This window comes from Drosophila pseudoobscura, chromosome X, assembly GCF_009870125.1.
Source record: "Drosophila pseudoobscura strain MV-25-SWS-2005 chromosome X, UCI_Dpse_MV25, whole genome shotgun sequence".
Classification (NCBI taxonomy): domain Eukaryota; kingdom Metazoa; phylum Arthropoda; class Insecta; order Diptera; family Drosophilidae; genus Drosophila; species Drosophila pseudoobscura.
The window spans coordinates 39,318,737-39,343,677 of record NC_046683.1 but is presented as its reverse complement, the minus strand read 5'-3'; the positions used below and the strand labels follow the sequence as shown (position 1 = coordinate 39,343,677).

Here is a 24,941-nt window from a genome sequence, read left to right as displayed (position 1 = left end):
GAATGATAATCCACCTATGATCTACGCATGGATTCATTTCTATTTCTATTTTCTGGAAGAACCGAGTAATCATTCCATTGGCCTCTGGCTTTGCGTGCATTCCTGCAGGTTTCTACTGGGAAAAGTGTCCGTGGTGGGTGGTGGGCGGTGGGTGGTGGGCGGTGGGTGGTGGGCGGTGGGGTGTACAGAAAACACCAAATAAAGAAACCACACACCAATGTACACATGTGTCAGTCGGGCTGCGATGATTGGTCTGTTTGTTTTGGAGGCTTTCACACTTACGGCTTGGGCAGAATGGTGTTGTTCATGTTGTCCTTCCACTGCAGATCGGCCACCAGGGCTGGCTCCGGCACTGTCGGTCGGCAGGTGAGGATCAGGGACTTGCCCACCGGCTTGCGCTGGACCTCCTGCATCGGAAGGATCTCTAGACTGGGCACCAGATCCGCGTGGCTCAGCTCTGCGAATAGAGGAGAAGAGAACAAGAGAAGGGGAGAGTGTTAAAGTGTGCGTTAAAGGGACTGTAAAATGGTTGGTGGCCTTTGTTTTTCTTCTACGCGAGTGTCTGCTCCATCGCTGTGGCCTTTTTTTCCACAGCTCATTTGCACAGGCGAGTAAATTTAAATTAATTTTAATTGCCTCGCTGCCGCGAACAAAGGCGGGGGGCAGAGCGGCGGTGCGCCACAGTGGGGGGGGGGGGGGGGGGGGGGAGACTGACTGTTGGACCTTTGTAATTTTCGCCTCCGCTCATTATGCCCATGTGTGGCTGTGCATCTGTGTGAGTGTCAATTAAATGAAAAGCAAATTTCAATCGAAATTTCTATTGAAATTTAAGCGACATTTTTGCTGAGACATTTTTTACTCGCGAAAATTTAATGGAAATTTCCATTGAAACGAATATTATAAAAAAGCTCTTGGGCAATACCATTTTCCTCTCTGAAAACCTTGCCTAAGTCGTTAAAGGATCTAAATCCTTATCTACCGGTATCTAAGATACTTCGATTTGTGGCCTTTCCCTACAGTTTTCCATATCATCAGTCTATCGTTGATTGTATCAATCTTGAATCACGTCTCCTACAGATTTTCCCTTCCCGTAGATATTCTCTTCTCCTCTTTCTTGAGAGCATTCCTCTCTCCTTCGGGGACCTACACAGCTTTTGTCGAGCTACTCACAAAAGTTTCTCCAGCGCCAGCCCCAGCCCCAGCCCCAGCTCCATCCTCCTCGCAGCTGAAAAGTTGGCCATTGTTCATCTAGCTAATTACCGACAATTAAACGCTCATGAAACCCCTTTGTAACGGGGTCACACAATGGCCAAAAAGACAGGGAGAGTGGCAGGGGCTACAGCCGCTCCTTAAACTTAAATCCACTGCAAAAGTTTGAGCCCCCGTCTCCTGCAACATTTTCCTTTTCATTTTCATTTTCATTACAATTAAAAGCCTTTTGGCCATTTTCTTTGACATTTTATTGGACACTCTCTCAGTTGACTTGGCAGAAAGGCAGCAGGCAGCAGGCAGGCAGTGGAAAGAAAGGCAGGAGGGCAGACAAGAGCTTGGCTTAGTCCTTGGCCAAGTTCAAGTTAAGCGGCGAAGAAGAACCTTAATGGCCAATGTCCGCACATTTGTTCAGCATTTTTATGGTTCGGTCAACATTTGGCCAGAGCTTAAAGTGTAGGGCTGCCCAGGGGTGGGCTTTCCGGGGCGTGACCACCAGCGCCCCGCCGGCTGGGATCAGGCCTTCCCTTCGATGGAGCAGCCGTGCTCTCGTGGCTTGTGCATTGCGATGGGTATATTGGACTTTGCCCGACACCATGACGGCTTTAGAATGGAGTCGTTATCTGGTGTTCTGGCTTCATCCTCTTTGCCCAGTATCTACTTCTGTGATCCAGTGTCCCCAGGATTTTTTCACACATAAATTAGTTTCAAGATCCCTTTTCTCGGAGTCCCAGGTATCCTGCGGTCGTTTCTGCTCGTTTGTTTTCAAGGTTTTTTTGGTTTTTTGTTGTTTTTTTTGGTTTGTTTGTCAAGCCGCAAGTGCCGCAGCGCACAGTCGAGTGCATAAATAATTTAATGTAAACGATGCCACACACACACACATCTGAGTGGTGGGGCGGGGGGCTGCGTAGTAAACAAATACCAGTGGGAATGGGAGTGGGTGTGGGTGTGGCAGAGGGGCTGCATGCCACAGAGAGTGCATTAAACTGGCCCCCGGGCTTCAGACCCCTACACCCACGGCTGGCTCCTCCATCTCCGTCTATGGCTAGCATCTGCCGCGGCTCGGGCGAAATTAAATATGAGAAATTTATGCGACGTTGCTATTTTGCATTGCAATTAATGCAAGGCAACAAAATGGCGCGCTCTCACCCACACCCCCACCCCCAGGCGGGAGCCCGAAAAAAACGTGGGAATAATGCGCGCAATAAAAAAAGCACCACCCCCCCCGCCCCACCCCGCCACACAAACAAGGCGGGGCAACTGGCAAATGCTCTTCTTCGAAAGCGAAGATGAAATCTATTCAGAAAAGGCGCGGCCTTTGAGGTGTGTTCCCCGGGGGACACCGAAACGCGTGTGTCCTTCATTTTGCTCACTTCGGAATGTTCCTTCAGGCTGTTTGCTTGTCGATTAAACACATTTCCAGTCGATTATTTATCGAATGTTTAAGCCCGTGTCATCTGGTGTCTCAGTATCGAATAGGAATCTTTTACGATCACTTCTTGCTCACTTTTTCCCCCGTTATCTTTGTAGCCATTACTCGTTCTCTCTCTCTGTCTCTGTCTCTGTCTCTGTCTCTGCCTTTCTTTCGCCATTACTCTTCCTCACTCTCTCTATTGCCATTACTCTGCCTGTCCGTCTTTATCTGTCGTTCGCCTCGCATTCTCTTTCTTCTGAAAAATGAAAGGGCATTCAGCGGCGCGCTGGCTCTTCTCTGGCGGTGCTGGCGCCTTATGCTTAATTTATATTTATTTTATTTTAAATGCATGTTGCATAAATAAAGGCACTGGCGCACACACGCACAGACGCGCACACACACATGTGCACACATTATCTTTCTACCTCTTTTGAGCTCATTCTTCGTCCCCCTCCCCTGCCCACCTCTCTCTCCCGCCCTCTCTTTTCCTGGACCCCCGAGGACTGTTTTGTGCGGGTGTGTTCGTGTGTGTTCGTTTGTGCGTGCTGCTCTTCCGGACGCCGCATAAATAAACAAGCGGTTAAGAATTATCGCGAGGCTCAGAGGAACGCTCAAAAGAGAGCAGAGAAAAGAGAGACCGCGCACTACACGATAACCACTGGAGCTATTTTTCACCGTCGCGACGGTAAACTTTGACATTCGCAGTGGAAACCGTGAGAACAGAGAAAGCGGAGAGAGGGCCGCCTTTGAGCCGGGCTCTGGAGAACGGCGAGATGCGTGAACGATCAGGGACTTAGCTTCTTCGGAGTTCTTTCAAAGCCAAAGGCAAACACTGCCCCAAAACACTGCCACCACTGCTCCATTGGCACCCCTTTTTCGCATCGGTGAAACACCGATTACTGCCGACCATTATCAAACGATGGCGCGACGGTGAAGAAGCTGTCGTCGCGTGTGTGTGTGTGTGTGTGGGTGTGGGTGTGGGTGTGGGTGTGGGTGTGGGCCAACTGCTGGTTATATTCTTTCCCTGAGCATCCCACTGCAATTAATTCATGGCGCGCACAGAAAATATTGTTGAAAAACAATTAAAAACTGCACATTAAAAGGCCAATGGCTGGAAAAATTAACACGATCTTCCCAGCCCTTACCCACTTTTAAAGCTTTAAATGCAGCAAATGCCTTTTATTTTCCTGCCTTTTCCTGCGTTTATTGCCAGAGACAGGCGGAGGGAGGGCGAGTGAGAGAAGGAGCGAGCCGCGGCAAAAGTTAAAATTAATATTTGTTTGCTTAAAAGTTGGGTAGCTCTTTCGTTTCGTTTCGTTTCGTTTCGTTTGGTTGGTTTTTTTTTTTGCTTTGGCCAGACCAAAAAATTGTTGATTTATGTAATCCCAGGCACGACCACGGCCATGGCCACGCCCTACCACCCACCCTCTTCTACCCGCCCGAAAAGTTAGTTTTTGAATTATGACTGCAAAATAGTTCCCGCTCCGGCGACAAAAAAAAAAAAACAAAAAACAGCTTACGCTTACGGGCAAATATTGTCCAGCCTCCCTCTGCCACTTCCTCTCTCTCCCCCCATCCGAGCGTGGGGCGTGCACAAGTGGCGTGTGCCCCAAGACCTGAGCCGCGTCCAAAAATAGACTTCAATCGCATATCGAGAGCAGCCTAAATTTACTCTCAAGAGAGAACCAGAGAAACACGACGAAGTGAGAGATCAAAGGGAACGCTTGAGAGAGGTCTGCCAGACTGAAAGGAGATCAATACTTGTGGCGCTACACTGCAAGGAATCCTGTAGTAGCTTCTAGTGCCTAAAGAGGCGGCAGGAAGCACTCGAAGGAGAGTCGCACAGGGCACAGATGGTGGGGGTCTGTGGATCCACAAATCAAACCACCATCAGAGATAAATGATACTGAATGCTGCTCCAATCAATAAGGATTCAATAACCAACCCCGTCTCACTTGCTTAAGCAACAACAAGAATACCCTCGATGGACTGCGATTTATCGAGAACTAACGTACAGAAGATATTATGTCTCAAATGTGGCTCTCTGCTGTAGTACTGACTAAATTTACCAACATTACACGGCTGACAACAGTTTCTACGGTCTTCGAGTATTTACATATGTTTTCCGAACTCCAGAAAAGGGCAGTGTTGCATAACAGCTCCATCGACAGTGCTGGAAAGCGCGTGACCATTGCGGGGCAGTGTGCGCCAATTCAAATGCCTATTGATGGATGGATTTGTTTCAGTGCACTCCTCCCTCTTTGAGGCTTACCTTGATGCAGAGGTGGGTGGGTGTGTGTGGGCGGGTGGCCATTCAAGGCCAAATTTATTTGCACAATAAAAACATAAAAGGGGCACGGCCTCCCGCTGTACCCCGCTGTACCCCTCTGTAGCCTATATGTATGCATATATCTCTCCCCCACTCCCTCTTTCCTGCTCTGCAGACAGTCCTCTCTCTCCTTCTTGCGCGCTCTCTAGCCCTCCTATCCACTGTTTGCACTCGTTATAATATTTTCCCGTTATGTTGGCTTTTCCTTCCTTCCCGCTCTCGGTCTCCCTCTCCCTTGCGCTTTTGTTTCGCTCCTTCTTTCGGCTTCGGCTGCCGCGTCTGTGCTGACATGTTGCATACTTTTGTGCGACGTCGGCGACAGGAAACTGGAACAGCCGCCGCCTCAAGTGGTTGCCCCACCACCCGCACCCGCACCCGCACCCGCACCCACGCCTCCGTCCATGCCCCCGCCCCGCACTTCCACCCGCACTGCATCGCTTTGGATGCCTTTTGAATTTTTAAATAGGCCAACGAGAAGAATGAGCAGACAGACATTGACAATTTTACTTCGTTTTGCCCATACCCTTTCGACACCCTCGAGTACCCCGGAGGGTATATTGGACATATGGAGATGTATTCTTTCAGAAGGTAATGCTAAGATGCCACAGATCCTCTAGCAGGTAATCGGGACTTTGTAGATATAGTTCTTCACAAAAGAGGAACTACTCGGATTTTCCTCATTTAGGAATCTAAGCCCAATTACCTGCCGAATTGGCTTGTCATGCGGCAGCGCCCTTCGGTCGATTGTCTTAGCTTGAGGCTGATATCCACTGCCTGCCAGACGCTCTCCTAATACTTTTGCGAATGGTTTTCGCTTGAGAAATGTACTTTCTGTGCTGTTAGCTCGTTAATATTTATGTTAGGGGTATCTCCGTAGTCCCTATGCCATAGAATACCATTGCTTTTTCGCTGGCTGTTCCTTATCCTTTTGTGTCTTTGTGATTTGACTTGAAATTTTCGTCGTGTGCCACACTTCAAGGCACACTCAAGTGGCAAAGGGGCACACACTCTATTTTTATGATTGTCGCACGGGCTGTGATTGTGTGGGTGCCACCCACACCCGTCTGTCTGCCTGTCTGTCTGTGTGTCTGTCTGTGTGTCTGTCTGTGTGTCTGCCTGTGTGTGTGGTAATTGCTGCCATTTGCACGCTTCAGACGCCTCAATGCATGCAACGAGCGAGCAGGGGTATGTGTGGCATATGGAATATGCCACATATGTAGATCTAGTTGTATTTCGATGTGGGAGATTCTTCTCCAATTCGTGATCCCGACAGCTCTCTGGCTGACCTTCAAGGATTATCAGTTTTCGGGCGATAAATTACTCTCTAATTGGCACAAAAATGTGTTCTTTTGGTTTCGCCTCTGGTTTTGCACTTGAAAAAGTCAGCGACCCAGAAACCCAGTGGCAAAGTTTTTACCTCACCCCCAACCCCCAACCCCCAACCCCTCTGCCCATGCCCCCTCTCTTTCTGTGTTTCTTCCATTCAGTCGATTGCTAATACAAATGAGGTCATTATAAGAGCAGGAGAGAGGGCGACAGAGCGGTAGAGATAGAGAATAATGGCAGCAGCCAAGTGGCGACAAAGTAGTTAAAGTTTTTATCTCTTTGTTACCCCACTGCCCTGTGCCTCGTGCCTCGTGCCCCGTGCGCCCTGCCCCCCGCCCACTGCTCCGTGGCACTGCAGTTTCGGGGGAAAAACTATAAAATGGCAAATGAAAAGTTGATGAGCATTGAACAAGCAGCAGCGGAAAACACCCAGCAACTGGTTGCGAAAACTCTCCTGCTGCTTCTGATGCTCGGGAAAACTCTGCTAAGTAAGCACTTAGCACTTGAATGCACACACACACACACACCACACTTTCTTGGCGGATAATGCGGGGACTGGGTTTGCGGATTGCGGGATTTGGGGGTGTGGAAAAGCCGGGAAAAGCCAAGAAAACCGTGAAAAGGCGCCAAGTGACAAGCCCCAGGGCACGTAATAAGGGGTTAAAATGTTCTGTTTTTCGAAAGGGAAATAGGATTGGAATGGGCGGCCCAGCATGTCGCTCGGTAGAGTGTTATGAAAGCCCCCCCTCCCTCCCTTCGAGGAGTCAATTTCATGGCTAAAACTCGAGTTCCTATATAGGAAATGCAGAAATTATGAAAACAGGGCTAAGAATTTATGTTTAAGAGCGGAAACGAGTTGAAAGTATAAGAGTTTGGCAGTACAAGAGTTTCTATTATGATTTAAGAGCAGGCACAAGAACAGTATGTTGGATCCATAGTGGATATAAGAGCAAACTTATAATGTAGAAGAGAGTAAATATGATGTGAGAGAACTTGTGAGAGGGGAATATTGGATCGAGAGCACGTGTGGGCGCGGGTTTACGGTATAAGGACCATTATGATACGAGAGCAGGTATAAGAGAGTAAATATGATATAAGAGAACGTATGAAAGCGGCATATTGGTATGAATAGTATGACCCCATTCTCATATCACCTCATGATGCCATCTTTTTATCAGAAAAAAGCTGTTTCTTACTTGAAGAAAACGAAAAAAAAACGCGTAAAAAATGGCGTTAACAATTGTGTATTCAAGTGATAGTTAATATGTATTTTATAGAATTTTCATTAGCTCATCCAGCCCTGTAGGGCTAGCTTCTGGGCTACAATCACGCTTATGTAATTATGTGGCACATCGCAGTCAATGCAGCATTTTCCGAGCCTTCGCATGCCACACCTGTATATTTCAATAAAAACTAGTAATATCGTTTCACTGATAGTTTCATGCTTAGTTTCATGGAATTCCTTAGATCTGTCTTGACTGGGTTAGCCCGGTTAAAGCCCGCTCAATTTCCGCGTTTGACCACGGCCTTGATTGCATTTGCAGTGCAACAGCTGCCAGGTCAAGAAATCTGCGGCTTTCACCAGAATCTTTGCAGAAGTAAGCCTCACAGAAGTCTTCAAAAAAGCCAGATCTGGCGGAGTAGTCATTACTGATAATGCCGGACAAGAGGATACTAATGGATAAAGAGTGAGAAGAAGAGGGACTTTATAATACGAATGCACGTAGAAGAGCAGTATTCTGACATGAGGGATAGTTTCCGATCGAAGCCCATGAAACGAAACATTTTTCACCTTAAGCCTTGTATGGTATGCAGATTAAAGCTTATTATTATTAATTAGAAATACAACAAAGAAACGCAGTACACAAGAGTGCGATATTTGTGTTGGGAATACATCAGAATTGGGAATCACGAGGAGTAAGCGCTTGTTTAAGTGATCATCCACAAGTTCTACAGAGGAGCAACGGCATTCACAAGATATTAACGTTAATAATTATAGGATTTGCAGCCATATAAATCGAAAATCTGTTTCAATGGCAGCGCACATCCGCCATCCGCCATCCGACATTCGCCATCACGAATTTCTTGGTGCGGTGAAAAGCCGTTGGAAAGCTGGAAAGCTGGAAAGCTGTCGCAAAGTTTTTCAATCACTGCGAATGAATCGGTGGCGGGTAGCGAAGGACAGAGAGGGCGAGAAACAGATTTCAGGTCGCCTCTGCTGCGGTGGACCAACGTTTGATATATTTAAAACTCGCTTCCCCGAACGAAAACAGAAATATGGCGGAGAACCTGGCGCGGGCAAGATGGCAGGATGATGGCAGGATGATGGCAGGATGGGAGTTGCTTGCAGTCAAGTATTAAGCGCCGCGAAACTGAAAGTCGCCACTCACAATAAAAAAAAAAATAAAAACTAGGAGTAAAGTGAAAAAACGTGGCACCAGCAACAGAAATTGCATATAGAAGTTGAGCTTATTATGTGCGTAAAACTTTGGCCGTCCTCGTCCCCAGCATCCCAGCATCCCAGGATCCACAGCATCCCAGCACCCTCCTCGTGTACACACCATGCTCATCCGCAGCCTTGTCTTCGCTCTCGTCCTCATCCTGGTCGCCGTCGACGCTTGCTTTTAAGTTACTTTGCGTATTAAGTAAACTTCACTGATAAAGTTCCGCCCTGGGATAAGAGAAGAACTACGAGCAGAATCGCGAGAGTAGGATGCAAGGCAGCCCGGCAGGCATACCCTGCTAGAATATAAAGATATAGAAGATGGTGGGACTCCAGCGAAGAAAACGAGAGAATGCTAATTGGAAGTCTGAGAAATCTGATGTGAGCCGCATATATCCTTGTGGACCAAACACTCATTCATTTGGGAGGAATGTAATCCAAAACGATTGATATCTTCAGAGGTACAGATGGGGAAATTGGGGAAATTGGAAACAGCTTTTGGAAAGGGTATCCGACTGAAGGTTGAGTGTACCAAGGGTACCCTCGTATGATTAGGGGTAGTAGACGGTGGTTTGCATCCCGAAAATGTACCTTTCACTGTTGCTCCATCTCCCAGACATCACCTTCACTCCTCACTCCCACTCTCTCCCCCTTCACCAATTTTTTTCAGACGCCCTTTTCCTTTCTCCCCTCTCTCCCACTCTCTGGAATCTCCTCTTTACTCCTTCTGGTCTCTCGCTTCCATTTTATTTTCATTTTAAGTGCTGGAATATGTCTTGTTAAGTAAGCAGTTAGTTTTTTGGTGCCCCATGTAGTCCCTTTTGCCTCTGCCACTGCCTCTGCCTCTGCATCCGCCCCTGCCACACACACACAAAATGTTTCGCAAAGTGTTTCTCCTAGACCTGCCCCACGCAGCCCCTGGGGCAGGCCTATGCCATGCCACTTGGTACTTGGTTAGCGCAAGGTTCAACCGTCAAGGCAAAAGTTACAATGTTCACTCTCATTTTTTCTCGGTTCCTCCTCCCTGTACCTTCTCCCCATCCTTTTTCTCTTTTTCCTTGGATTTCCTCTCTCGGCTTTTTTTTGTGTATTGTGCCAAAAGTTTTGTTGCCTCTTATTTTTCTTTCGTTACTTTTTGTAGAAAACTTTAAACAAACCCAAAAAGTTAGCTTTTCCGAGAATAAGGGACGAAAGTCGAACGGCTTCGTGGCTAAGGCCGGCACAGGGGGGCAGAAGGGAACAAGGGGGCGGTCCAAAGCATTCCCCGACATCAGTAAGCCCAAGAAGTTGCCCAAATCATTGGGATTAGACGGTGTGCCCAATGTAGGGGATTGACTGGCGATAAGCTTGAAACGGTAAGTGCAACCGGTTAACCGGTTAGCTGACGGCCGGGCTTTGTGTGTGAAAAGTGCTCAAAGATCACAGAAGTAAGCCTTCAAATTAAGTCGAGACGAAAGCGAAGAGCTGCTAATTGTTTAAGCCAACTCCAGTGGCAATGTCGGGCATTTATCGCCCTTTTATCGATCACTTGCTGAATGTTTCAGCCAATGCCAATACAAATTTATCGATAAATTGTCGATGGCCTATCTATGAATGGCTATTGATTGATGTTTTTCTAATTCTGTATCTTATTTCCAATCGAATACTCCATATGTATCGATTACTTATCGATAGATTCCCTCTTGCTCTGTTTGTCATACAACAGTGACGTTATGACTTGTATTTATGGTCCATAAACCGAACGAACTGAGAATTTTCAGTGTCTAAAGTCAATTTGTGTTGCCAGTCGAGGGCTCGGAATGCAAATTGGCAATCGGCGATAGAAGATAATAGAAATCACACACACGAAAAATGAACAGATCCCTATATACGGGAAACTGTTGGGCCAATCGGCACGACGGTGTCATCGAAGGTAAGGGGTCATCTGTCATATTTATCCAACTTATTGCCCTCCATCCCCCCCGTCACCCATCGCCCATCGCCCATCTGCCATTGTCAATGATGAACTCCCCTCTGGCGATGAACCCTACTATCCACTCCTTCCTTATACGTGTCTATATATATCTGTGAAATCGGGCCATCCATCACACGGCTGGCAGGACTCCGACGACGACAGCTCGATTGTCCCCGAGCCCTAAGCCGCGCGAGAAGTCGACGACTCGAGGCCTAAATCCCAAATGCAAACGTTGCAGAAATTAAAACCTGAACGAAAAAAAGTGGGAAAAATATCAGTGAAGCGTGATTCGAAGTCTTGAATACCCTGGAACTTTCGGATAGAAAATGTTTTTGAAGCGAAATCAGTTCCCAGGAAAGGATCTCAGCTCTAGATATCTTTGAAATGCCTGCTCTGTAAAGCTTTTCTGCTCTATTATATTCTGGCAGGACAACATTTCTTATGCAAGTCCTGGACTCTTAGGGTATCAAAGCCGTATCAAATCAAAGACCAAAATTGATGAGTGCAAAAAATATGAGTCGCCGCTGCAGATACGAGTACTCGTAGTAGAGGGCCGGCCAGCAGCTGCTTCTGCAAAACATTCTTTTTTTTTTTGATCGATGGGCTGCATAATTTTCCAGCTAGATTTTTCCAGCTAGCGTCCCGCGGGGAAATGGAAAAAGGCCCAGGGGCGAGGGGCGAGCGGCGAACGGCGAACGGCCAGGGACCGCGGGGGCAGGTAGACTGAAAATCGCTCTAGCATCAAAATCGATCATCGGCGCGGCGCGGGGGGCAGTGAAATTTGATTGATGGCCTGATTGATGCCTGAGAGTGTGCCGGGGAGTGTGGTTTGCAGGGGAGTGGCATGCCGTGCCGTGCCTCAAGCATTGTTTGAGCGACTCAATTGAACGGAAAGTTGCCTTGGCTAATTGAAAATTGTGCGACGGGATTGGAAGTAGGACTGCCCCCAAAGACAGATGAAGCCCCCCCAGGCAGTAGGATGCATAACGAATCGCGATCGGACCCACTTCCCTTAGATCCGAACGAACGTTGTGCAGCTATAGGCTATAGCTTAAGCAACTAAAAAATCAATGAATTATACAAACGATGTGGAAATTTTCTTGGCCAGATTCCAGAGTGGCGGAAAAGACATACCTGCAAGAAGAAAAACATAAGCAAATTATCAGATTAGTATCTAAATAAAAGTGATTCGTAGTTCTATAGAAAGAATAATGAAATGGGGGAGGCTTCAAAGGAAAATACATAATAAAATATTGGAAGAAAAAGGTGCGTTGTCCATAAAGAGCTTCTCTGGATTAAACTTTTAACAGTGATAATATGGATATCATATTGATGGTAAGCGTTCAGCAATCATCTTTAGGCACTTAAGATTCAGTTGATTCAGTGATTCACGAAACCATCTATGCGGAGCAAAGTTCCAATTGAATGGAGCCACAGACGATGGACAATGATGATTGGGGGAATGGAGCTGTTGCTCTTGAGTACGATTCTGCTGCATGATGCCTGATGCCTGATGCCTGATGATATGCAGCGTTTATGACGATAACGACGATGGGGGCCAGCATCGCAGCAGTTGGCGCTGTTTAATGAGCGGACAGCGAGCCCCATCATCGGCCATCAGCCATCAGCCATCAACCATCAGCAGTGGGCCCCAAATGGAATGAATCAAGCAACTGCCTCCCCCCCGTCCCACGTCCCATGGCATTCCCTTTTCGAACAATTAGAGGAGGGCGGAACGGAGGGAGCTGAAGCTGAAGCTGAAGCGTTGAATTATAGCATTTGCTTGGCTTCTCCGATGATTAATTAAATGGCATTTTAATGAGGGAATGAGAAAGAGACGAATGCTCGAATTGTCATTGAGTGCAGCAGCATCCAATAATGGAAGCCCTCGATGACGTGGATGATGCGCTGCTGCCACAGAATACTCTGCTGTGGAATGTGGAATACTTTTGGTTAATTTATGCAATTGAACTTTTGTGAAAGAGAGCAATAGAGTAGGGTTTGCCTTCTTCGCCCTCTCTTTCTCCCCCGGTGAAGGGTCATCTGCAGAGTAGAGTTCTGGGGCATTGAAATGAGGTAATCCTTTGGCACAAAAATAGGAGTATCGTCGCTCCCATTCGATTAAAAAACCATCATTCCACTGATTGATTCTAGGGGCGACAGTTTTCCCTGTGCTGCCATTTCCCTCATCGAATCGAGCATCCCACTTGATGGCCCCTAAAAACGATAGCGAAATGGCCGAAGCCATGAAGGAGAGAGGACTCTTGGGCGGGGTCCCTGGGGAGACATTGTGTGGCCCATTCATTGACTCATTCACGGGGCGCGACAAAGTTGCTTTTTGAATGTCTCCGAATGGAGGTCAAGTGTCGGTCTATTCCCCATCTCCCCATCTCTCCATCGCAACGTGGATATTGTATTCATCTGCTGTACTGCAGTGTTCGGTTCTCTGTTTTTCTGTAAATTAACACCATCACACACTTTAATTGACTTCAATTAAAACAAATAATGCCCGTTTCGAATGCCATTGCACAAAGCCTTCCCCTCCCGCTCCCCCTTCTCCGCATACTCTTCTGTATCCGTATCTGTATCTGTATCTGTATCTGTATCTGCCTCTGCCTCCATCTGTTCTATAGTCGTATCGTAGATATGTCTGCACTATTTGTTTCGATCTTTGTCATTGTCGTTGAGAGCTAATAAAAATGCAAACATGTAACCACCAAATGCTCTCTGTCGCTCGTCAGTCCCCTCCGTCCCTGCTCAACGTTTATTGAACAATTGAATGGCAAACAAACAGCAGAAGAAGAAACGCTCCGTACAGTACCCGCTGTTCGGGATACACTTTCTTTCTTGAGCGATGATGCATGATTCACTTTGGGGTATCCACAAACTCGCTCGCTCATTCGCTGAACCATCGGGGACACACTCTTCCAAAGAGTATGTGGAGAAACAAGAGTATGAGGGGGCCACAACAATTGCTTGGGCAATTCATTCATTTCAATTCTATTCGATTCGATTCGATTCGATTCACTCGGTTTGGTGGGCACGGGGCTTGCGGGACTACAAATATATATATATATTCAAATATGCAAAATGGAAAGCAATCTCCAGCCCACAAATCGTGTGCCACAATGTGAGGCCGTACATATGTCCCGATAGAGAGTCCTTTCCCCCTCGAAGAGGGGGCAAATGGGTTTCAATTGTCCATTATAATTAACAATTTCATGTGGTTTTTCATTCCACTTGCGCACTCTTCTGGGTCTTTCCAAAACGATTCGGGGAATATGCGGAAATTGGAAAGTTAATGAAAATCGTACATTTCAATTGAATTGCACTACGTGGACGGAATTTACGGTGCAGTGCGTGCAAATGTTGCGCGATTCGGAAAATGGAAAATTCGCAATGGGAAATTAGTCGCGCGACAAGTGACCGGGTTGTATAATCTCATTTTGTTCTCATATTTATTTTTTTTTTTTGTCTCGTCCTCGATCGAGTGACAAAACGATTGTTTAATTGCAGAAGAAATTGATAATTCTCGAATTATGATGGCTTACCAACACTGACACTAAAATGAAATCGTAAATTATGGCGTAAGGATTATAAACCATTGATCGATTGAAAAACAAATTGAATGTTCTGAAAGAAGCTTTTATTTTTGGTGGCACAGTTTTTGACTGTTTTGCAATACTAAACAAAGTGTGCAATCACAGTTTGAAGAATGTTGATTAGATATCATCGATTGGGATTAAATCGATTGCATAATAAATGGAATATTTGTGAATAAATCTTCGGTAACGAGTTTCTAACACTGGTTTTTGATAGCTTTCGTAATCTTATTCGTGTGCTATCGTAGATTTAATTATTTGAACATATAAGTGAAAATCAACTTAAGCTATATTTAAAACTGATTGAGTTTGAAAGTGTTAACCAACACTAGTCTCATTGTTAGTACTGGCGTTACTTCGCTTACCAACTCAGAAAGTAAGCCAAACCCGTGCCCAAAACATAGGATTTACATAAAATATCACACATTTTCTTTCAGTGCCTGGTGGTTTTTCCTTCCCGTCTTTCCCAAAAGTTTTCATCATAAACAATTACCGATTGGAAAAACAGCAACAGCAGAGGAGGAAAGCCCTTTTTCATTTGATGTTAAACTTTTTGATAAGCAGCAGGCCCTGGTCAGGCCCCGAAAATTGCCCAAAGAAACCCCACAATTGAAAGGTGACCCTTCCAAAGCGCCCAGCCTCATCTTCTGGGGGGTTCGGGGGCCTCTGGCTTCTGGCTTCTGGTGTGGTGTCTGGTGTGGAGTCTGAGGTTTGGTTCTCGGTCGCTGGTGGTGTGGGAGCATTAAATATTTAATTAAATTCAGGCAGAAACCGCAGGCCCAGTTCCCGGTCCAGGTCCAGGGTCTAGAGGGGGGATGCCGTCTAAGAAAGTAACCAAATGAAATGCTTTTTGCGGTTGGCATTGAAATGAAATGAAATGAGTGCCCCTTCCCCTCTGCCCCGCCGCCCCGCCGCCTCACTGCCACTTTGCCACCGACTGTGACTGTGACTCCGACAACGACCCCGATATTCGTAGAGTGCAACAGAAGCAGCAGCAGTGGCAGTGGCAGTGGCAGTGGCAGTGGCAGTGGCAGTGGCACTTGAAAATGCCACTGACAACCAAAAGGGAAATTTATAGCAAAAATGTATGTATTGTTGCACAGCATTGTGGCTGTTGCAAGTTGCGCCGTTGCCGCACTGTTGCTTGTTGTGGGAACAGCCGCAATGGAGGAGGGGGGTCTACGCAAAATATTTCCATACTTTTATTGCGAATATCTCATTCGCTCGCCCTTTCTCTCTCTCTTGGAGCTGTCTGTATTTCTGTCCGTCTGGCGGAGAGGAGAGGAGAGACCGTTTCTCGGGCTCCCCCCGTTCAACAGACATGTGTCAAGTTTTTGGGGTCTCGGGATCCATTCATATGCACTGCCATGTTTTAAATGCTGCCTACCCATCCACCGTCACGGCTCATAAATCACTTTGTAAAATGTGCTACGCGTCTGGGCCCCACAACTCCCATCTCCTGGCTCCCATCTCCTGCTAATTCCACAGTCAGAGGAGCGGAGGAGAAGGCTCTGGCTCTGGCTATGGTCTGCTCTTTTCGTTTACGCCTCATTTAAAAAGCAGCTCCAAAAAAAAAAACCAAGAATAAAAAGCGAAGGGATGAACAAAAGTTTAATTGTAATAAATTTGCCACATACTTTGGCCCCCTGTCTTTTCGGGGGTCACCTTCCTTCGAGAGTAATGAAATGCTAAACAGACAACAGACACTTGTTGCCTCCTCCTGTGCGTGGCAGCCACGCCTCCACTCTACTCCACCCGTTTTGGGAGTCTGAAGTCTGGAGTTTCACACATGACACATGGCGCAGCAAAAAGTAAAGACAACAAATGGAAAACGAAAGAAGACCCACCCAGACAACAAGACAGTTTTATGACACTTTTGGCTGTCGGGGAACATTCTATTGGAACGGGAAATGGGAAATGGGCAATGGGCAATGGGCAATGGGCAATGGGCAATGGGCAATGGAAAATGGAAAATGAAATGAAGACTTGAACGAAAACTTTGGGAACTAATTGAGGACCCAACTCGAAAGACAATTAGGAGAAGTTTTCGCTATCGAGAGTAATTGAAATGAGAGCTTTACTCGCATTCTGTATCGTTTTGTGTTTACATGAGAATGGCAATTAGTGTGGCAGTGCAGTTGCTGAATGGCAGTACAGTCCGTCCCTCCCTGTGTCATTTTTCGTCGTGCAACATGAATGAACCAAATGTTTGCCAGAGAAATTGAAGCTGAGAAAACCCATAATGGAAAGCACTCAAAAGTTAATCTCAAGCCAAGGCTTCAGCTTGGGGGATCCGAGCATTTTTCGTGGGATAAGACGTACGCGCATAGAGGAATAGAGGCTTAGAGCTCTAAGAAATCCATCGGGTGGAATCGGAGGAGTAGAGGCCATAAGGCCATAAGGCCATAAGACGATAAGGCAGGAGCCCATATGCATGGATATGCATGGGTGTGGGGGCTGTCATTATACCATCCACCTTATCATCCATGTCAAATCAGGACATTAATTGGGCCACACACACACACACATACACCGAAGGAGGAGGCACCGAAGGATGTGATGTGTCGCTGCTGCTGCTGTCAATGCTCGGGCGAGCACAAAAGCGACCCCATCTGAATGCAGACGTTGCATGCAACTCCTTAATGGCATAAGCGCTGCCACGGGAGTGCTACTTAAGACGCCGCTTCCCCGATTCCCCGATCCACCCTGCTCCTGCTCTAAAGGCCCTCTCTCCACACGGGTCGAACGGCTCTAACGGCTCTGGCTGGAATATAGATGCACAGATAATGCGAGGCACACGACCAGGCCAGGGATTGAGTGAAAAGGATTTCCCTCGTTGACAACGAACCAGCTCCTTCGACAGCTCCTTCGTCCTACGACAAGTGACTTCGACACTGCCGCCGCTGCACTTGGGGCGTGAATTGAGGAAACAAAGTGAGGCAAAAAAGGAAGTCGTCGACGATCCCCCGTTCTGTGTCTTGTCTCTTTTTTGTGCAGCGTGTGTGTGGGCTGCCTGTCCCTGCAGCCTCATCCTGCTTCTGATGCTCTTGTGTCTCACTACACTTCCACAAGAGGGTCCCTTGTCTACAAAGTCTCGCTGGCAGAGAGCTAGCAGTGGGGAAGGATCGCCTAGGCGCTGTTCCCCGCTAGGAGAGACAGAGCACTGGCCATAATCGGCCAAATATATCTCCCATTCCAAACTGATTTCCGAACCTAAATGCTCTCCTCCTGTCTGTGGTGGAAGGGTATTCCACGCTGCGGTCTTGTCGCTGCCATTGCAGGGCCCTCCCCCTTTTCGTGGGCTTCTTATTTCAGGCACTTCTTTTCAATCTTTTCTTTCAGTTTCAGCTTCATATACTCCTGTCTGTGCCCGCCTCTTCGCCTTCCCCTTCCCCTGCTCCTGCTCCTGCCTGCTGCCTGCTGCCTGCTGCCTCCTGTTGTATTTCATCAGCAGTGCCTGCATAATTTCGCAGTGCATTCAGTGTCGCTTCTGTTCCGTCGCATCCTCTCTCTCTCTCCTGATGCTCCGATGCCAAGCGAAGCGCGATGCGATGCAAGGCGATGTGAGGAGTGCCCCATGCAGCGTGTGGCGCTATTAACACTTTTGTCATTATCGGGCAATGGGCTGCCAGGCTGCTTCTGCTACTGCTTCGTCTCTGGAGTGGGTGTCGGTGTCGGTGTCGCTGTCGCTGTGTCGTTGTTGGGGGGATCGGGTAGGGGGGGGAGGCTACGGGCTGCCGCTTGAACGCTACGGTTAATGTTACGCAGGTGGGGAGCGGGCGGAGAGGCCAACGGACGAATGGGAGGATGTTGAACATTCACGGAAAACGGAAGTCTCGACTTCCGTTTGTCGCTCCCATTGCCGGGGCTGATGAAGCCATTCGATATAAATGCTGGCGGACAACGAGGGTCCATTCTCATTCAGAATATCTCCTGCTGCTCCTCCTCTTCCTGCCCGCTTCCTGCCCTCTTCCTGGGGAACCCATTTGGCATTCATGTGCTCCTCTGGACGTGGCATGCGTATTCAAGTGTAAGCGAGTTGAAGTGTCATTGCGAATTTGGAGCACGGACTGGGAGCAGAAGAAGGAGCAGGAGGAGGCTCCTCCCCGCATCCTCACTGCTGTCCGCTGATTAGGGTTGGAGCAGCGGCCCCCTACAATGGCCAGGACATGACATGACGTGTACAAGTGGCACGGGGTTCGCTCAATGGAAAATTTAGGTTACTTTTGAAGTGGAGCCAGCGAGGGTGGGCGGATGCAGGATGCAGGACGGGGGGATACTGATGCTGATGCTGACAGCGATGGGGATTTGATTGTTCCGGTGGGAGGTGCGGGAGATGCGGAAAGATGCTTCACTCCTCAGGACATTTACAAGGGGGAAGATTTAGATGGCTGATGATTCAATATCGATAATGATAATCGCATCGTAATTTTACCACTATTATCGATAGCGATCCAAGGAACTAACTATTCACTCTCTTCGTGTCGGTCAGCCGACGTTAAAACATCTTTAAACTTAAAGATACATTGAAATTATAGTTTGGTCATTGCCTGCGACCCTATAGTTCGCTCCTGCAGCGATCCAACACCAAAGACCGACTCATACATGTATCGGTAATCTATAACAGATAATCGATAGTAATCGATTAGACTAATTACCCCTCAAATTCCGATTTTATTGTGAAGAAATTGATTATCGATCCCACCGTTTATCATATCGATAGGGAATATCGACATTAATCCATCACAATAACGGTACTACTCGTGTGTTGTTGTCGATAAAAAGCGATCGATATGTAATCGTTGAAGCGTGTGCAAAGCTGAGCTTGAAGATATTTCCTTAGATCCATTCATATCGAATCTATCGAGTGTGAAAAATTCACTATCGAAGCCTTTCCGATAGTTAAAATACAAATATTGAACACAGAGAGCATAAAGGATCAGAGCGCTCGATGACCGCACGGAGGATAATCCGATTGCAATAAAGAATCATCGAAGCGTCGGACTCAATCAGGATGTGGCACCCACTAGCGACTCCCGTTCAGACTCCCTTTCGTTCATCGGTTGTCGCTTGTCGTCGCATTATTACCCCCCAATATTACACACAGTTAAATGGCATTCAAGCGAACAAAAAGAAGCCTGGAAAATGGAGAAAAAAACTCCTCATAAATGGCCGGTCTGCTCTCCCTCTCACCCTCTCTTTCAGTGGGAATGGAAATTGAAGTTTATCGACATCGTTAAAATTATCTTTACGGGCATCATTGACAAGGATACGGCTACGGCTACGGCTGCGGCTACGGTAGGAGCCGGGGGCTACAGGACACAGGCCTCGACTCTTGTCGATTGCCACACTTTCGTTCCTCGCCCCCCGCCCCTCCCCCCTTCCTCCCATTTTATTACTTATGCCGCCGCCTCATATAAATTCACATTTTCCACATCATTGAGCCCTGGTGGCAACAACCACGACGACTACGAGGACAATTTGCATGTGGAGGCCATGGTGTAGCCGGGACGCTGTGTGGCACCGAGGAACGGCCGGAGTAAATTGACACACAATTTTGCCTGCATAAATCTTAAGCAGAGATAATGCCGCACGTAAAAAAGTCAAAAATGATTTACAATATGTCGGATGTATGTATGTATCTGGAAGGGCAGAGAGCAGAGAGCAGAGAGCAGAGACGCAGATCTTCGACAGCGCAACGACTTCTGCCAGACGGCAGACGGCAGACGGCAGACAGCAGACGCCATGCATATGAATTATCGATTGTGAGTGCAGGGAGCACCGAGAGAGCGAGGTCTCAAGTCAGATGGCCGTGCCCAGAATCCGATTACATACGAAATTAAGTCGATAAATAATTCATTTCACTCTCACTCTCTCAGACTCCACGTCTGCCCCAACGCCCGAATGCCGAACGCCGAATGCGGAAGCGGTCATTTGTGGCAGTAGCCGCCACTTCAGAGGGCAAGCAGAATGCAAATGCAAATGGAAATGGGGACTGCATTTGGTGTTCTTTTATTCAGCTCTCGATTTCATACGATTGCAAAGCGATTGTTTGGCATTTGCATATCGATTGTATCGATATCAGTGGTCGATAGCTGTATGCGTGAAAGGGGCTTTTGTTTTTGTGTCAAATGAAGCGCAAATGAAGGTTGGCATTGTGGTTTCTTGGATGATCGATTACTTTAAACACTCATCCTTCTTTCTCTGTGATTCTCTTCCATTTTTCCCTCAATATTTGTATACATATGTATATTTTTCGATAAATTATCTATTATCTCTTTATTCTATGAGATTTCTTCTCCATTTCTTTCTCGTCCTCCCTCTTTTCCAGTTTCATCGTTTCAATTGTTCAGCGATGATCGGTACCTTCTTCCACCGATATATTTCCACCAAACTTCCACCTTTGCCTGCTCAATCCCAAATACATGTGCGTGTAATTTCCACCTTACTTAACGCACACACATTATTTTAAACCCTTTTTGCATAACACTTTCCATTCGCTGACTTGTCGCTCTCCTTTTTTCGGCCGCATTTCCATTTTCGGCTTATCAATTGCATGCGACGTCCAAACTACACCGGCAATTAAAAGTGAAGCTATGAAAAATCACGGCCCACGGACCCATTCGCATTCGGTTTTGCAATCAAATCAGATTCACATTCCACATTTGGCCACTAGCAAAAGAGGAAAAGCTGTGGACGACGAACCACGGGCCCCAAAAAGGAAGGAAAAACAATCTCCGCATTTTGTAGTTATTTAATGTGGACGGGAACAGAGTGTCCGAACTCTGCATTCAATTCATAACCACGTTCCGATATCGTTTGGGTCAGGGATATGCACACACACACACACACAAATGCATACATGTATGGCATGCAGGGGTCTGTGTGGCGCCTCTGCTTCTGCCTCTGCCCCTGCCTCGTCCTCGGGCAATTCGGACTTTTATTATGTGCGCCACTTTTTGCGGTTAAACGATTTTTATTTGGCTTTCCATTCGCACAGCAGAAGCAAAACAGGGAGTCAATGGCCAGGATTTGGCCGATGATGCCGACAATATTTTTTCAATAGCTTTTCCCTCAGGTTTCCCCCAGAAACGATTCATTTCATTCTGATTTTATTATTTAGACCTGCTCTATCTTTTTCTTTTTCTTTTCCGTTTGGTTTTATTCTACTTTTATTTCGGTTTTCTCTCTTTTCTGTTCTGTTGCACATTTTTCATGTCACTAAAAAGGTTTGCCCCCGCCCCCTCCACCACCACCTCCACCTCCTCCTCCTACTCCCCCACCCCACTCAGATGCCACAGCATCGAGTCGCATCGCTCGTCTGCTGCCGGATAACGTTTTCCCCCCATTTATGTTTTCCTCCTGTTTTTTCGTTTTGCATATCTGGCTCTGTCTTTCCGTTCGCTGAGGTGCTCTACACTGCCTTTATGGCTAGAGTTCTATGAGCTCCTATGAGCTCCTCCTAACGATAAATTATCGTCATTTCGAACGACTGGCATCCGATAATGAACACTAAGATCTCATTTCGACTACAAAGTCCTTATGGATATCGGTTATCGATAGCTTCCGATCGATAAATTATAGGTGATCGGTATCGGTTTGTATCGGCATCAGAATATAGATATTTACTCACTAATATATCATAAAGCTCATCTGAATAGTTCCTGCAATATCGATAGATTATCTTTTTTATCGATTTCAATTTCAATTAATAAAAATTCCCTATTCAAAATTGCATCATCTCTCTTCTATTATATATAAAAGTCGTCCGGATATTTTACGCGCAGGGGGCTCGTCTCCTGGCTATCGATAATACTAAACCGATCGATTATTGGAATTTCCTCGATTTTATTCAGATATGAATTCTTAATTCAGATTTAATTTTGACTACAAATTATTTTAGAGTCATTTGTAACATCGATAGCATGGGATAATCGCTCGCTTTCGATCAAATTTTCATCGAAATTCGCTTACGGGAAAGTATTTTGGATACCCTACACTTCGGAGAGCCACTAAACTTCGCTTAGCAGCAGCCATAACCACCCCTTGGGGCATGCTGGCGTGCTGTTCGTCTGGAGTAGCATCGGTGGGGAAAGTGCAGTGGCAGGACAGTGGCAGGGGCAATCGCTGCTGGGTTGCGGCCGAATCTAACAGCATATAAATATTGGATGTATTGAAAAAGCAGTGGCAACAGTGAGAGAAAAATAAAGCCCGCAAAGAGGAGGGACGAAAAATAACATATTTCCCCCCCTTGCAACCGGGGCACATATGAGCGCTCGCTCGTTCTCTCGTATCTGTCTGCTCCATTCGGAGGCGACCCCACTTCCATCGCAGAAGCCACCGCCGCCACCGCCGCCGGCTGCCATTTAATAGCATGTGTCAAGTGCATTGAAAAAGTCTATTTACGTTGCAATTGCAACTGTGGCAACAACCAGTGCCAGCGCCAGCGCCAGCGCCAGCGTCAGTGCCAGAGTCAGTGCCGGTCCCTACCACTGTCGCTGCCATTTAACCCTTTCCATTCCATTCCATTCCATTCCATTCCATTCCATTTCACTTCCCACCCATTCCTTCCCGTTCCCATTCCCAATCCCATGCCATTCCATTTCGCGTGCGATTTCTGTTGATGATTTTGTATTTTTAGGATTTGCATCAGGCAAAACAAAAAATGGGACTACAGAAAAATGAAAGGCTCTCCAAGAAGATTTTTTTTAAACAGCAACAAATTAAATTCGATGCGAAAAATATTGTATGTGGTTTGCGGAGTTTCATTTAATTTGCCGAGCTCTGTTTTTCTCTTTGCCTGCTGGAAAACCAAGTGGAAATTTATGTTTCATAACCAATAAAAGAGGAGTGATTCAGACGGCATGTCCATGGATTTATCGCATATTGAACGAGGGGGGAAACACTTTTGCTCTTCGAGGAGGATGACTAATAATGAGCCCCACTTCCCAAAGGCCGCTTTAATCGAGAGGGCTAGCAGCTGGCCACACTTTTCCCCACTTGAAAAATCTATTAATTATACAAACGATGTGGAAATGTTTTTCGGGGGACAGTCGTGTGGCCTCAAACACATACCTGCAAAGAGAAAGAACAAACAAAATATTGTGTTAATGCTTAATCAAAAGGTAATCTTAGTTTTAGAAAGACGGTTTAGAAAGACGGTTTTAGAAAGAGGGTTCACTTAGGAACCCCTCAAAAGAAAGCATTTCCCTTCGTTGGGCTTAAAGCCAAAATAAAACATAGTTCGTAGATTGAATCGATATCCGTTCCCCCCGTCCGCGTCGAAAAGGGTATGGAAAAGACATCCAAACGATGGGATGATGCTGATGTCATCGGGCATCGGAGTGGCGTCAGCCTCGGCGGCAAGGACAAACTTTCGCTTTTCCTTATGGGGAACGTCAGCCACCCCAAATGTTCTCCCTAATGTGTATGCTGGATGGCTTTTCCCCCCTGCTGCTTTCCCACAGCTTGTTGGCTCTCCAGTAATTGACATTCGTGATTCAGATGCAGTCGAAAGATAAAAATGAAAACTTTGGCTTTTCCACCAAAAAACAATCAAGACATAAAGCCATCTCCCTCCTGCTACTCCTCCTCTGTGGTGCTGGTGGTGGCTCTTTGTGGCATGCCCCATCGAACGACATTGTTCGTTATGAAAATTGAAAATTTATAGCCAGAGAATGGAAGAAAGTTGTACGCGCGTCCCTTATTGTAATTTAGAAATTAAATTGTATTAAGCAAAAGTTTGTTTGAGAAGAAGGAATGCATATATACACATAGTCGTATATCGTATCAAAAATATATTTTATAAATGGAGTGTTTTGGGGGGCTTCCAGTGGCAATTTCAACACTGTTTATGAATTCATGGCAACTCAAACGAAAAGAACATTCTGCAATAACAAAACATCGCACAAGAAAATAAGAAAAGAAAAAACCAAGGAGAAGGCGAAGGCGAAGAGTCGAAGTTGAATTTCCAAGATGATGTCAGCGCCAGTTGGCTTCCTTCTCATTGATTCCGATGCGAAACTTGCCAATTGCAAGACTTGCAGCACTTGCAACACTTGCCCTTCCACTCGTTTACCCACAAAATGGGTCAACTTGTCTGCTCTGGCCACACTCAAAAACGAACGGCCAATTGTCACTGCATTTGGTAGCAGTCGAGCTGTCGAGGGGGCAGCAGAAGAGCAGAACAGCAGAGCAGCGGAACATCTGAACACCAGAAGGAAGCTACTTTAGCTACTACTTTGCTGCCCACTTAGCTTCTCCTCCCGCCCCGCCATACAATATCTATGTATATCTGTATCGAGGGTATACCCTTACGTACATAAATGTATACTGCTCGTTTGGCTTTTTCTTTTGGGATGCCCTTCCTACGGAGGTTTCCTTAGAGTTCCTCCAAGCTAACGTGTCATTCGAAGCGGACTGGAGACCATTTGACAAGGGTTTTTTGGGTATGCTTAAGATAATTCGAAATATATCGATTTATAGATAGACAGATCGATAAATTCGATTTGGGTTGAATGCTTAGATGGTATCGAAATCATTTGATACGAGTTGATTCTGGTATTTTGACAATGCAATGTTAAAACTGTATATATTTGATTGATATTTTCCATTTTGATGAAAACTTAAAATATATCGATATATCGACACACGTTGCCACAAGT

The 24,941-nt window shown here is 46.5% G+C and overlaps 1 protein-coding gene across 7 annotated transcripts in view; it reads right to left on the bottom strand.

Annotated features, from left to right (window-relative positions):
- Fas2 (fasciclin 2) overlaps positions 1-24,941 on the bottom strand; it is an 80,042-nt gene that overhangs the window by 24,520 nt on the left and 30,581 nt on the right. For all 7 annotated transcript variants that reach the window (XM_033384319.1, XM_015186877.2, XM_001354442.4 and 4 more), the window contains exon 3: positions 283-457. In XM_033384319.1, the coding sequence (XP_033240210.1) occupies positions 283-457 (175 nt within the window). The remainder of the gene's footprint in view (positions 1-282; positions 458-24,941) is intronic.